The 15,589-nt window shown below is 43.1% G+C and overlaps 1 protein-coding gene across 1 annotated transcript in view; it reads left to right on the forward strand.

The window, feature by feature from the left end:
* nrxn3b (neurexin 3b) overlaps positions 1 to 15,589 on the forward strand; it is a gene marked incomplete at its 5' end in the record, with an annotated part of 438,909 nt that overhangs the window by 396,149 nt on the left and 27,171 nt on the right. The window contains 2 exon segments of the mRNA XM_084082398.1: positions 198 to 287; positions 2,416 to 2,726. Of these exon segments, the coding sequence (XP_083938524.1) occupies positions 198 to 287; positions 2,416 to 2,726 (401 nt within the window).

Below are 15,589 nucleotides of genomic sequence, written 5' to 3' on the forward strand. Positions count from 1 at the left end.
TATAAACACAGTTTAAACCTATAACTAAAGCTAACTAAAGAAAACAAGAAGCGTTATAACATTTTTTTCTAAATATGTCTAAACAAGGATTAAAAAAAGAATATTATAAACATTTTAAACCACTGTCTAAATGTGACTGATGTGTGTTGCAGTTGCCAACTATCTCAAGCTGTTCATTAAACTTTTAAACTTTAAAGGCAACAGCGACATTGAGCGCTATCAAATGGCAAATAAGAAAATCCCGTTCAAATATACCCGACCAGTAGAAGATTGGCTTCAGGAGAAAGGTAAACCTTTACCCGATTGTCTATCCTTATTTATTTACTTTCTTCGTGTCATGTCATTGGCTTGTTCCCTCCAACCTTTGAGAATGAAAAAACATCCCTTTAAACCCTGTTTTATATAAAAGAAAATAAACCAAAAAAAAAAACGTTGTGTTCTTTTTCCATGTTCTTTCTTTTTCTTTTAACTTGCCATTCCCTTTTTGCCATCATCACGTTTACGTAAATTTCTGTTGAATCATTGATGGTATCCAGTTAAAGGGACTGGGGTACGACATGTGTTTCTTAAATGGATGCAACATTGCATTGATAACTCAATAATTCGGACCTAAATGTACACGTAGAGCGCATGCGGCATGCTGTAACAATTGGCCTTTTGTTGTTAGTGGAGGATTGAGTTTCCCTGGCTTCCATCCTCAGCGATGTATAAAAGAACAAACTCATCAGAGAGCATACTCGTTTGAAAACTTTCCAAGCGGCAGGTGATTTTCCCTGTTGTAAATTCTCTGATAGTAGTTATACAGCTCCCGCTATAAAATCCCCAATTGCTTGGTGATGGAGAGCTAATTGAAGTCCTTTTTTTGTCTGCAATGCATCCCAGTGAGCGTGGTTCACCCTGCTCTGAAATGCACCCAAACTGGTGCACAGCACTTAACAGTACTTTCGTCACACAACCAAACCCACTTTTATTCCCCCGCTTGACATAATATCGTTATAAACTGAATTTAAAGGTCATTGCCTATAAACGTCTTAACTTGATTATAAAGTCCCTTTAACAATTGCTAAAACACAAACCAATCTGTGAAACCAAAAACCCATTATTGCTGCATGCATGACGCCACATGCTATTTCATTTTCTGTTTTGTGATATGAAAGCCCTGTCCCCTGTCATTTCATGCCCAATGTATGGTAATTCTGTAAATGTGTCAAATATAATGAGCCTGCGGTGTTATGTGTGCCTGTGTATTATAGAAATTAGATTTCTAATTATGATCGTTGCAGTGCAAGTGTTTTATTTGTGTTTTTTCCTTTCATAACTAATGCATGAGCGGCGTGTTGTGACTGTGATATTTAGCCCTTCTGCTAATGAAATTTACCATGACATGCAAAGAGTGTGTGTTACTCATATTTTATCACAATATGCCACAGCTTTTTATACATATTTATTAATCGGCCCACTGCATGATTCTGCTGTTTTGTCCAGAGAATTTTAAGACGGTCAGTGCGCCATGTGGAATGTGATCCAGTTGTATTTTCAAAGAGACTTCTTAAACCTCTATATGTAGACTTCCTTATGGCACAGCAAACAGGACAGTGTGGCGACCGTCAGTGCTGATTATAATTGCAATAGGATCTATGCACAGCAGCCATATTGTGAAGACATTCACAGGTGTTACCAATGATACTAATGAAGGCTCTGTTCCATTTAGTGTAGCACATTTGTACACTCTCAGAGTTACACACTCTTAAGGGGCCAATTGGAAACCCCTCAAGGAACCATGAGGGTCTGGACCCACATTTTACACCCACTGGTGTAGCAGAGTGTTTCCAGTGAGCCAACATGCACAATATCAGCACCCTGACTCTGTTTGACCAGAATGGAACAGAGCCTTCATTAGTATGATTGGTAACACCTGTGAATGTCTTCACAATATGGCTGCTGTGCATAGAGCCTATTATTTGGATCAGGCCGATAATACTTAGTTCTTAAGAAAAGAGCATTCCTAGATTGTATACTGGATGGCTGCAGCCATTCAACATGCACAGAGAGGCACAGATAGTTGAATTGGTTTGTTTTATTATAGCTGTTTCTCTGGAGGTAGTTTAAGGCGTAACCAACATCGAAGATCCTCTGTGTCGGCAAGTTGCTGCACTGGAGTGAATCGGGCTAAGCAATTATTTTGGAATGGAATAGAACGAGCCATAGTACAGCATGAAGCATGAGTTTCAGTGACTGTAGAGATGCCTTCTGCATCAGTATAGGCAGGGGAACGTGCAAAAAAGCAGCACTCATTAACACCGGCTCCATCTAATGCAGTCATACATCAGACGCCTGCTCTGACTCAGGTTGACTCCCCCCTTCCCCTCCGCCCCGTTCCCGTTCCTCCCTTCGTCCCCCCCCCCCTCTCTCTAGGCCGCCAGTTGACCATCTTCAACACCCAGGCCACCATCTCCATCGGCGGCAACGACCGGAAGAGGCCCTACCAGGGCCAGCTGTCCGGCCTCTACTACAACGGCCTGAAGGTGCTCAACATGGCGGCGGAGGGCCACGCCAACATCAAGGTGAACGGCAGCGTCCGGCTGGTGGGCGACGTCCCCGCCAGCCGGGGCGCCGCGCGGACCACCACCTCGGTGCCTCCGGAGATGTCCACCACCTTCATCGAGACCACCACCACGCTCTCCACCACCACCACCCGCAAGCAGCGCTCGCCGCCCACCATTCAGGTATAATAATATGCATGGTCCGGAGGGAGACCGGGTGCGGGGAGGACGTGTGTTCGGTGTGAGTCTGTGGTTGTGTGTGTGTGTGTGGGGGCGGGGCGGGGGGTGTAGCAAATTCTAACGGAGCTTATTTTTCTACGCTTGGCTAGCTGTGGCATTTTTCAGTGGCGTAGAAGTGCCACACTGTCCCTGCAATGCTGGCCTTGCGATTCCTTTCTTTCTCTGTATCTCCCTCTCCATCTTGTGCTCTCTTCCGTTCTGCCCTCCCTCATTCTCTATAATGTCTGCCCGCTCTTCCTTTCACTCCCCCCCCCCCCCCCCCCTCCCCCCTTTAACTCAAGCCTTTTGTCCAGCGCGTCCTGAGCGTAAGCCAATGAATGTCACCGGCGTGCCAAGAAAGTAATCACAGACAACATTGCTTTGACACCCCAGAGGATGAATTGAACTATTCGTTGTTCATATTAAAGCAATAACTCTCTCTCTCTGGGCGGGGGGTGAGGAGGGCTGGAGGGAGGGTGGGGGGGGGGGGGGGGGATAGGGTGAGATTAGAGACAGACGGGGACACCTCTGTTATTGGCCTCTTCACCTCCAAAACAGGCTGTGGACAAGACAATACAGATGGCCTGTTATGTCAGGACAAGGCCCTTTAGTGGCTCCATCACTGTAGTTGTAACTGTACTGGTACTGTTACTGTATTGTATTGTATTTTACTATACTGTACTGTACTGTACTGTACTGCAGTGGTTCTCAAACTTTTTCATGTCAAGGACCCCCAAATTCACACTTATTAGCCCGCGGACCCCCGTTTGAAAAGATATGCCAGGGACTCCCATAAGAGAAGATTTTTTTACGGCTCTAGCAGTGATTCTCAACCAATTTAATTTCACGGACCCCCAGTTTGACATGCATTAGGCTACGGACCCCCATATAATGGCATTTCTATCTCTGGAACCCCAAACTATATTGTAAAATCAATGTTAATTTAACTCTGAGAGCGTACAAATGGAACCAAATGGACCTTTTAGGGTCCATAATTACAGATCCATAAGGGTCCATTTGGTTCCTATCCATCATTTAGCTGGGGACCCCCTGGAACTCCCTCAAGGACCCCTGGGGGTCCCCGGACCCCACTTCGAGAACCAATGCTGTACTGTACTGTACTGTACAACTAGGTGAATTGGACCTGCTTATTGCTGCTGTACTGTGGAGAGCCGAACGAATACTGCGCTAGTGGCGAAGAACTAGAAGCATACTAGAAAGCTCCGGTGACAAGCCGTCGCACATGAGGGTTTGGATGTCCGGACACTGAGCCCTGTTTTAGGGCGTTCCACATCCCTTCTGTCTGCGTGTGCATGCGGCATCGACAGTCTACAACGATGATGGTGATGCCGGTGCCAGCCCCTAGCTTCTCAACCCGCGGTATCCATTACACCGCTGTCTCCGGCACCATCAACAAGGTCACATCGGATAAGGCGAAAAGATAAATAAATAAAAACCCGGGTCATCGGCAGAGAAAATGGCGTTTTGTGTCACAGGCTATTAATATCAAAGGAAGTCAATAAAAGCTCTGAGTGGAACGAAAGAGAGCGCTTCTAAACGGCAGGCTTTCTCCGGTTCAAGGTGAAATGACGAAGCGATACCTCTTTTGCTCGATGCCTAGGATGTGGTTGTCGGTCCCGATGATGCGATTTGGCAACTTCACAGTAACAAGCCGACCCCCCCACCCCCTCTATACACACACACACACACAAAATATAAAAAATGACTCTCTCCCCGTTGTAAGACAGACTATAAATTAGGCATTAGTCAGTGCCTTTGTTGTGAAGTTCAATCCTTTCTTTCACAAGTTCCCTGGGCAGCGTCTGCTCTGATTCACACCGTGAGTGTGTCACAAAGTTTCATTTTCTGAGGGAACCTTGGGTTCACACAGTTCCCTGGTTGGCTGTCAAATACTGGCGTGAGAGGTGAACAGAGGACCTTTATACCAGCTTGGCAGAATTCTCTCTTCCCTGCAGGTGTAGTGTGCTGGGGCGCCAAAAAGAGTTGTTTTCATAAGTAAAAGTAGTGCAGCAGACAAACTACCAAAAATGGAATGTTTTGCACATTTCTGACTCCGTGTCGCGTTGGGTTCAACAGGGTCCATGCCGAGAACTTTCGCGTGGTGGTTTGGCTCGTGTGTGTGTGTGGGTGTATGTCTGTTTCTTGGAGTATTTCCAATTGTCTATACTTTTACTTCTACTCCACTACATCTCAGAGGCAAATAGTGTACTTTTACTCCACTACAATTATTTGAAAACTTTAGTTACTAGTTATTTTCAGATATAAATGATGACATTATGAAACATACATTAACCACTTTAGCCCTATTTTATACATAGGCTATTTGAAAAAAAGCCGATCTACAAGCTCACAACGCGTCGCATCGCGACGCCTTGTGAGCTTGCATTTTGTGCTGGGGAGCCAAAAAGAGTTGTTTTCATACGTAAAAAATGTGAGTGTTTTGCACATTTCTGACTCCGCGTCGCGTTGGGTTCAACAGGGCCATGCCGAGAACTTTCGCGTGGTGGTTTGGCTAGTGTGTGTGTGTGTGTGTGTCTCTTCACCTACAGCAGCTATTTTCAGTCCAATTTCTCCAGCTCTCAAGCTGTTTCAGTGGGTCTTTCAAGGTGAGGAGTGTTGAATCCGTCGACATCCCAGAATCAACAAAAATGAGATTGAGCGAGAGAGAGAGCGAGAGAAAGAGAGAGAAAGAGGTGGTGATGGGGTGTGGGGGTTAGAGCGAACCAATCTCACGCTTAATTAATGATCGCTCCCCCGGGATTTACAGACATCACAGACAGATTGCTCCCTCTCTCTCATTCCTCTTCTCTCTCTCGCCCTCTCTGTAACTCTCTGTCTATTGCTATCTGTTTGCTGCCTCTCCTTTTCTATCTCTCTCTCTCACTGCTTTCTTCTTTTGATCTCTTTTCTATTTCGCCCTCTGCCCCTTCCCTTGTTCCCTTTGTCTCTCACTGCCGGTCTGCGTGCGCACACACATGCGCGCACGCACGCACACACACACACACACACACACACACACACACACACACACACACACACACACACACACACACACACACACACACACACACACACACACACACACACACACACACTTTAGCAGTGAGGTCACATGCAGTGTGAAGACCACCACCCCCCACACACACCCCCCCACACACACACACCCCCCCACACACTCACACGCACACGCACACGCACACGCACACACACACTTTAGCAGTGAGGTTATACAGTATGAAGCCCACAGGGATGGTGAGTACTAGGGAGGTGGGCTCTCCTCAGTTGAACCCAGAGGCAGCGCCTTTGAGCAGCTATAGGCTGTTGACTCATTTCTCACCTATGAGACAACTGTGTATAACAGTACGTACGACTGGAGAACTGAGAGTAAGATATTAGCATCTTAAGTTAAAATACACTTCATTATGCTGTTGCAGCTATGAGACACTAGAATTTTGCTTCGGGAATCAATAAAAGTTTATCTAATCTCATATCCAGCGGTGTAAAGTAACTAAGTACATTTACTCAAGTACTGTACAATGTTGAGGTACTTTTAGTATTTCCAATTGTCTATACGTTTACTTCTACTCCACTACGTCTCAGAGCCAATATTGTACTTTTACGATTATTTGACAACTTTAGTTACTAGTTACTTTGCAGATATATTATTACATTATAAAACATACACTAACCACTTTAGCCCTATTTTATACCTAGGCTATTTGAAAATCTCTTCGGCTATTTGAAAATAGCCAATCTACAAGCAATCTACAAGCTCACAACGCATCGCGATGCGACGCGTTGTGAGTTTGTAGATCTGCTATTTTCAAAAGTTTTTGTACTTTTACTTTTGGGACTTTAAGTACATTTTGATGCCAATACTTTTGTACTTTTAATTAGAATTCTGGACTTTTACTTGTAACAGAGTATTTCTATATTGCAGTATTGATACTTTTACTTAAAGACGGGGTGCCGTGATTTTCAGTGATTTTTCCCCCCCTGAAACATAATCATCAGGTATTATGGTTATACTAGGAGGACATTTTTTTCATTTATTAAGTATACCTGGTTCTCACCTCAGCTCCTCCTCCACCACCTTAGCACCACCCACCTGTCCTAGACCCTCCTCCTCCTCATGCCCACACCTGTTGTGTTATGATAATGAGGGGGAGGGTATATTTTTACTATGTCACTAAAGCGCTGTTTTTCTATTGGCACGTTTGACCCTCAAGGTTTCAGCCTCCAGGTAGAAACTCAAAATAGTCAGAGAAGACATAAAACACCATAAAAACACCACCAGGGGGCTTAATGAAGTTCTATCAACCTCATAGACACATGAAAAACAGAAAAAGTGCAAAACCATGGCACCACCTCTTTAAGTAAAACATTTGAGTACTTTTTCCACCACTGTATCTTATCTTATGAGACATCACAGTACATATTGAGGCACTGTCTTTTTGGCATGGTGTTGTCATGCGTGTGTGGACTACATTGAGATCCACCTTTCTGATATGAGTAAGACCTGAGCGGCTATAGCATTATTAAGTCTGACTGTGCGGTATAGGAGAGGTCGTTAGTGAGGGCCATGTGTTATTAATGGGTTTTAGACATGGCAGTGAGTGGATATGATATCACTCCGCTGATTGACACGGTAGATATTAGCCCGGCTAACATCTGCAGGGCTTAGACACCGAAGACACCACCCACGGCAACCTCCAGCCCTGCTGTCACAGCCTGTGCTGTGAAGAAGAGTCAGAGCTATACCAATCAGGCAACGAACGCTTCATCCTATTAGCGCTCTACTCATGTCTTTGATCCCATGCCTTCGAGTGGGATGACTAATTCCTAACCATCTTATCCTGATGTACCGTCTTACCCACAAACACGGGGAGTGCATGAAGCACGAGTTGCGGGCACATAAACACACACAATGAATTTGTCTTGTTGAGAATCAGAATCAGTCGACTTTATTGTCGCATCATCACACGATAAATGGGCGCATTGCAGTCACAGGAAGAGTTGGAATTGAGAAGGGAAAATAATAGAAGAAAGAAACATATAAGTTAACACAGAACAAATCAAATAACAGGAGTCAAATCAAATATACAGTGCATGAGTCAGGAAATCCTTTTTTCTGCAGGTGGAAAACGTATCCTGCATATAAAAATAGCAGCAGGTATATATGAAAACCAAAGTTTCATTATGCATGGTTAAAATGACATGGTTAAAGAAATGAAAAACAGATGAAATCGGGGATGAAATCACATCAATAGCAGCAGGTATAAAATGACGGTTTAATGAGCATGGTTGAAGTGCCATGGTTAAAGAGAATTGTAGCAGCACCGTTGTTGCACCATTAGGCCATGTTAATACATGGCACAGCTCCGTCTTGTGGATTTCACCTTGATTTTCATGAAGTTATGATAAAAGGGAAGGTTCCACATGAATGGATCTAATTGTTAATTTATACTTTGTCACTTGACCGTGTGCAGCTCACTGGCAATAACAGTGTTTCAATAAATCTATAGCTGGTTGAATTCCTCCACCCCCCCCACCCCCCCATCTTAAAGTCTGTTGGTCTTTCACTTGAAACTTTATTGTTGCCGGGATCTGAGGTTCTGAGGTAAAAAAAAACTATCTAGACTTCAAATGATATTTTAAACCCAAACAATGTATTATCTTTTCACAATAAACATCAGAATGCAATGCACATTTTGTAGCAAGAGAAAGCTCGTTCTGGCTCTGTAACTTAAAGCAACTGGCATATGGTGAAATTAAATGGATTCAGTCCAAAGCCAGTAGAGGTTATGCTTTGTGAAGCATCTACTAGTGTTTTTGTAGTTATGAAGGCCCAGAGGTAGAGAAAGGTTGGTTCAGGCAGACTGCACAGAAAAATACAGCCGTATAAACAATGCACTCATCATATTAATTTGGATAGGAAGTTAAACTGATAGATGTGACCATTAATACGTTTCTGTCCAAGTTGTGAGCTTGTAGATTGCCTATTTTTGCTATTATTAGCATAATAGGGCATAAGTGGTTGAACTGTTCCACTGAAAATGAACATACTTTCTTGTTTTGCTCTTATGTCTCAATTTTTGGTGAAGCCGTGCACCAGAATTTTGCATATTTGACAACATGACAGTTATATGCTCAAATTGCATATGAATTTTGTTTGTTGAAAATTCAATTATAGGCTGTTGTCTGCCCCAAAGGAGCTCACTTCAGTTCCCTTAGTCATTGTTTTTCTTATTTTTTAGGCTGGCCTTCCTCCATTTCACCATTATGCTGCCTCGATATGAGTTGCGTACCTGCATATTTGTAGCCATCTACTGTACTGTATGTGTTCACCTGCTCATATTATGTGCATATATTGAGTTATCAATATCACTTTTTGCAAGCATGGAGCTTCCCTTCTTTTGTATTTTGTCTTATACTCTGGAGCACTTTAGAAGCCTGTGTTTTGCCATTGTTTTAGGACGTGGATACATAGGTTCATTAGCGATAGGAATTCACATCCGTTCCTAGAGGTCTGCCCCCTAGCCATATGCCATTAGGTTGAGCAGCTGTAGATGGGACTTCTACCTAGGCATCACATTGCTTTGGGCAAATTCACACAGAACGGTGTAAAAAATACTCCATCCTCATTCTATAGTCCTCCTCGTTAGCACTTTAGAGGATGCTAATGAAATGTCAGTCCAATTTTTTTTTTTTTTTGCTGAGTCGAGCAGTCCTCTGGGCGGTCCTCTCTCCTTCTCCTCAGGTATATCTTATTTATACCTCTGTGTTTTTTTTTATTATTAAGACAGATAGTAGAACAACTGAGGGAAGTGGAATAATTGAGGCATGGAAAGAAAGCTCTGACAGAACAGTTAGCCAGGGTACATCTTGGTCCAGTGACTGGACCACTTTTACTTAACCACCTATTTTGAGTATGTCATTCTAGGCGAAAATTTTCACAAATTGAGAAAAAAATGCCGATCTACAAGCTTTCACTATTTGTCGTACGACAAAGTATAAACGGCATAAAGCTCCACTATGTAACATTTAAATAACTGTAGTATATTTGTACAAATAAAACGTTGCAATTATAAGCAACACATCCCGCCCTTCCCTGGCTCTGTAGATTCAGGGGTTTCTCTGCTAGAGGCTTTACCGTATTATTTGGTAGAGCGACGTCACGTAATCGTATGACCACAGCATGGCAGGCACTCGGGCAATCAAGCTGTGGCGCACTGGAAATGACGTCAACAAGTAGTGGGGAGGGGGGGGGGGGGGGGTGTTATATCAGGACATGAAACGTCTGAGAAGAATAGAGAAGGGTATGAAGAATTCACCATGTGGATCCACAATACATCGTCACTGGTTATGTGCACCCTACCAAATAATACAGTAAAGCCTCTAGCAGTGAAACCCCCCGAGTCTTCAGAGTCAGGGAAGGGTGGGATTTGTTGCTTGTGAAATGCAACTTTTTATTTGTATTGGACATATTGTGCTATATTATTAAAAAGTCGCAGAGTTGAGCTTTAAAGTGGTTAACATCTACACCACCCTTTGGCTTGATATCTTGCCTTTTCACCACTGGATAATGGCTTCGCACTGGCCATTAACTATTCATGAGAGAACTTACTTCTCATTGTGGTGTAGATTTGACTATAGGGCTTTGTCGAAGGTTGAATTAAGTTCCATGCCTCATATTTTAACATTTGTACTGGTTTATGGAAATTGACATTCCTGCAAGCCTCTCATTATCCAGGGAAATTAGTGCCTGTCATTCTCAAATTAACTCTGTTGATAAGGGAGAATGTTTGATACCTGGTAGCAATAGGCCATTGCTGTTAACTCAGACAGACAGTGACATCAAAAGAAACTTTCTTTCTTTCTTTCTTTCTTGCCTTTTTTACATCACATTATTTTGGAATGGTCGAAAATCCAGTAGACCTCCTGCACCAAAGTGCAGTTAAGTTCACTGAAGCATTTAGCTTGCTAATTGGTTAGTTAAAGGACAACTTTGGTTTTTTACAACCAATGTTTATGTTTTAGATTGTAATTAAAGTAAATAAAAGATGAGTGTTAAAAATTTTAAATGTACTGCTTTCTATAGTTTTAGCAATTTTCACAATCTTTTTTTACAGTGTTTTCACAGTGGGCGGGGGCATTCTGTCCGGTGGCTAAATATGTATTTTTTTAACACATTAACCCGGCGTTTTCTTTATTATTATTTACAGTAGCTCTTCTAGCCCCCAATAACTCACATCTGGCCATCTCAGACAGCCGGACCTTTTTTATTGTGTAAAAAAAGGCATATTTAGCCACCGGACAGAATGCCCCCGCCCACTGTAAAAAATATTGCAAAAAATGCTAAAGATATAGAAAGCAGTAAATGAAAAAAAAATTACACTCATCATTTATTTACTTTAATTACAAGCTAAAATATAAACCTTGGTTGTAAAAAACCAAAGTTGTCCTTTAAGCTAGCTGGCACGGTGGGACTCTGGGAAAACCAAAACATGCATTTTCACGCTTGTGAGCGCGATGTGTATACAGTATACAGTACTATAGCTGCCCAGGGAGTTTACAGTTTATGCAAAGAGTCTCTATCAGGGGAGATCAACAACATTTCTCGTCCTCAATTAACTTGATGCTGCTAGCCAGAGATTTTTGGGAGCAATTAGGACGGAAATGCAATCCGGAATACCATGGGGGTAATAAAAAAACAAAAAAAAGGAAAAAGAAAAAAAAGCAGAGGGAGGGAGGAAGATCAGAATGAAAGTGATTTGCATGTCTGCTGTGTTTAAGAAATTGCTTGCGTCTATCATATTCAACTGGCATGGTGCTCAGGAGACTGGAAAATTAGAGGTGAATTGTTTGCAGTTTAATTGCCTCTTTTTTTTTCCTGCTGACAGGCGGGAAATGATGTGGAAGCACATGCATGAACATGGACAGTGATCATCATGATCATTACATTGAACTGGCTTATGGATTGCCATTTTGGTGTAACGCGATGGCGGATTGACAGGAACATTGTCTGAGCCGCGCCCGCTGAGCGCCAACCACGATGCCTTGTAACTTTTATAAGGCAGCTTTTTACACAGTGTTCTCAACATCACTCCATCTGTCTCATGGAGCTAGATCAAAAGATGTCTATGGAACTGCCAGGCTTGCTTAAGCGATCGCTGGTTTATTTTCACTTTAAAGAGTTATAGGGAGGCTTCTACATGCTGTGTGCGGCGGGATCTGTTGTCAACACCTGTTAGCGGTGAATCTATGATGTATGAAATGTGTGCGCGTAGAATCGTGCGCATGTTAGCCCATTGAGACCGGGAATGCATCTGTGTCTTTTTAAGATTTCTTTGGGTGGTTCAAAAATAGCAGATCTACAAGCTCGTAGCGCGGCACCGAGTGCCGCGCTACGAGCTTGTAGATCTGCTATTTTTTGAAAAATCGTGGAAATTTGTGCAAATCTTTGAATATATATATATTTATAAAGCGAGCATTTGTAACTCAAATCTTTGCTTCCGGGGGGTCCCTGGAACAAAATATTTTGAGATGGGGGGTCCGCGGCCAAATAGATATTATTTTGGGGGTCCTTGACATGAACCACTGATATAGCAACATCTTTTTTCAAAAAACTGCTAGGATTTAGAAGACATTTGGTAGAATCGGGCCTCAGGTCTTAATGGGTTAATTTGCAACTCTGAGAGTGTAGAAGAATGCGGTCCATCGGGTTGCATGTGTGTGTGTGCACTCTCAGAGTGAAAGGATCTCTGAGGGTTTTCAGAGTGTGGTTATGTGTGGGTAGATGTCTTCCTGTAGTGTCCGTCTCAGTGATCAGCTGCCCACACACTGTGCTGTCAGCTGTAATTGTGTAAAGGTCAGACCGAGAGGTATTGGGCCTCTCCTCTTCTCTCGCTGTCTCTCTCTCTTTCAATCTCTGTCTTCTCACCCCTCACACTCTTCTCATTTTCCCCAACAACCTCCTTTCATTCATTCATTAAGTCGTTCCTGTCTTTTTTCTTTCTTTCTCTTTCTTTATTTTTTCTTTCTTTCTTTCTTTTTCCTTCTTTAATTCTTTATTTCGTTCTTGGTCTTTCTTTCTTTCCTTGGTAATTTTTTGTCTTTCATTATCTCTCGCCAATTTTGCAGCACTTATCCTCTCTCTCTCTCTCTCTCTATAGTCTCTCTCTCTACTCTCTCTCTCGTGGCCCTGGTGGGCACCCTGGCAGTGCACTCCCAGTGCATTGTGGGAGATGGATGCTAGAGGTCCCACTCATTGCGTTCCAATTAGGAGACAGCAGACTGATGGAGAGACCCGGGCTGCTGCCGTGTGCTATATAGCTCATTAAAGGAGTGTATGCGCACGCGGCCGTACACATATACGTACACGTGGAAAAGTTTTCGTAGGCTGCTTTCAAACCTCACACACACACACACACACACACACACACACACACGCACACACACACACACACTAAACTCAAAGCCAGGAAAGCCAATTGCAGCTGTGTGTGTGTGTGTGGGCAGTGGTGTAAAGTAACTATGTACATTTGCTCAAGTACTGTACTTAAGTACACTTTTGAGGACTTTTTTTACTTTACTGGAGTATTTCCCATTTTCTGCACTTTTACTTCTACTCCACTACATCTCAGAGGCAAATATTGTACTTTTACTCCACTACAATTATTTGAAAAACTTTAGTTATTTGTTACGAAACATACATGAACCACTAATAGCCCTATTTTATACCTAGGCTATTTGAAAATAGCCGATCTACAAGCTCACAACGCGTCACATGCGACGCGTTGTGAGCTTGTAAATCTGCTATTTTCAAACTTTTTAGTACTTTTACTTTTGGTACTTTAAGTACATTTTGATGCAAATACTTTTGTGCTTTTACTCAAGTAAATTTTGAATTCTGGACTTTAACTTGTAACGGTGTATTTCTATATTGCAGTATTGGTACTTTTACTTAAGTAAAACATTTAAGTCCTTTTTCCACCACTGACACACACACACACTCTCACATCTTCTTGCACATGAAACGTGCTAAAACGGGGCAGAAAGGATCAGCCGTGTTGTGTGACACACACACGCCCCCAAAGCAAATAGTCTCTGCTTGCCGGCATCGTACATGACAATCTCATTCCAACACTGTCAGGGAGTGTTGTTCTCCTCTGTCGCGGGAGAGAGCCGGCATGCAGCATTCAGTTTGTGATGTTATTTATGAATATTTCATGTTGCTTTTGTGTTGCTGGTGTCAGAGACTATGTTCATGGACATCCATTAAGCCGCTCTCTGAGTGTGTGCGTGGGTGTGTGTATGTGTGTGTGTGGGGGTGACTGTGTTTGTGTGTGTGTGAGTGCGCAAACGTGGCATGCATGGCCGTTTGTCTCTCGGTGTGTGGGAGCTGAGCGGTGCGCTCCAGGGGTTTTGAACCACGGGGAGTTTGGGGGTAATGACTCCCATGCCTCGCAGCGCCGCTGATGGATCCCCACGGACTGAATGAGTCCGTGCATGCATGTGTAATGCATGTGCACTTTGCGTATGGAATCCTCCACCCCTTCACACACACACACACACACACGTTCACACACACACAATCGCGCGCCGACGCCGACGATATGGAGGCAGCCATGCAAGGAATCCACCCTCATCAGGAGCGGTTAGGGGGTTCAGTGCCAAGGAAGAGCCAGGGATCAACACCGTGAAACGTACGGTTCTTCCCAAATGGCCTAAACAATTTATCTATGCATGCTATATCTGAGAAAACGTTTTCTCTTTTAAGTGATGTATGGCGGCGGAGGAATTTTGAAAGTACAGCACCGTAGCGCTTTTATTGTCGAATGAAAATTAATGCACGCATACAGTGTGTCACCTCTGAGAGCTTAACTGAATAGCGTTAGGCTGGGAAATCATATGTGAACCGTCTGTCATAACGTCTTGAATGGAAAAATGGTGCATTTATAAAGCACCAAAAGTGCATTACCAGGTGTATTACATTCAGCCATTTACGCACACACACCGAAGGTGGACAAAAAAACCCAGCCAAGGCACCAACCTGCTCATCAGGTGCGGTTCAATATCTTGCTCAAGGACACTTCAACACTAACCCCGGTGGGAACGAGGAACATTCAATTTCCCAAGCGGCCACTCAACCTCCTGAGCCGATGCCTGCCCTGCTTTTAGCATTTCAAATCTTTAAAGCATATACGGACGCTCTCTTTGGGGTTCAGGTACCAATAGACCTACAGGCCACACCACATTGGGACTTCAATGTATTAACATTCCGTTCCACACCGTTTGACAGCCGCATCGATATTGAAAAAGTTGGAGGGAATTGAGCCGCGTTTCTGTTTAATTAACTTTTTTTCCCCCCTTCCCCTCACCAGAACAGAAAGAAAACTATTACTGAAATTAAACTAATCTTTTTTTTCCCCTACCTTCCTCTCCTCTTAGCCGTTTTTTTTTAACTCATTAAGGCCCGAGGCCGATTCAAAAATGTTTTTCTAAATCCTAACAGTTTTTTGAAAAAAATATAAAAAATATGTTTTCACGATTTTTCAAAAATAGCATATCTACAAGCTCATAGCGTGGCACTCGGTGCCGCGCTATGAGCTTGTAGATCTGCTATTTTTGAATAGCCAAAGAACTCTAAAATGACACAGATGCGTTCCCGGTCTTAATGGGCTAAATATATACATTACACAGTAGAAGTCACTCTTGTCGCCATCCAACACTGAACCGGGGTACTTAGCGTTAGTATTAAAGGAAAATCTATCGCATTCTTTTAAATAATTACCATCAAGATG

The sequence above is a fragment of the Gymnoscopelus microlampas genome (genome assembly GCF_963454915.1).
Source record: "Gymnoscopelus microlampas genome assembly, chromosome: 16".
Lineage (NCBI taxonomy): Eukaryota > Metazoa > Chordata > Actinopteri > Myctophiformes > Myctophidae > Gymnoscopelus > Gymnoscopelus microlampas.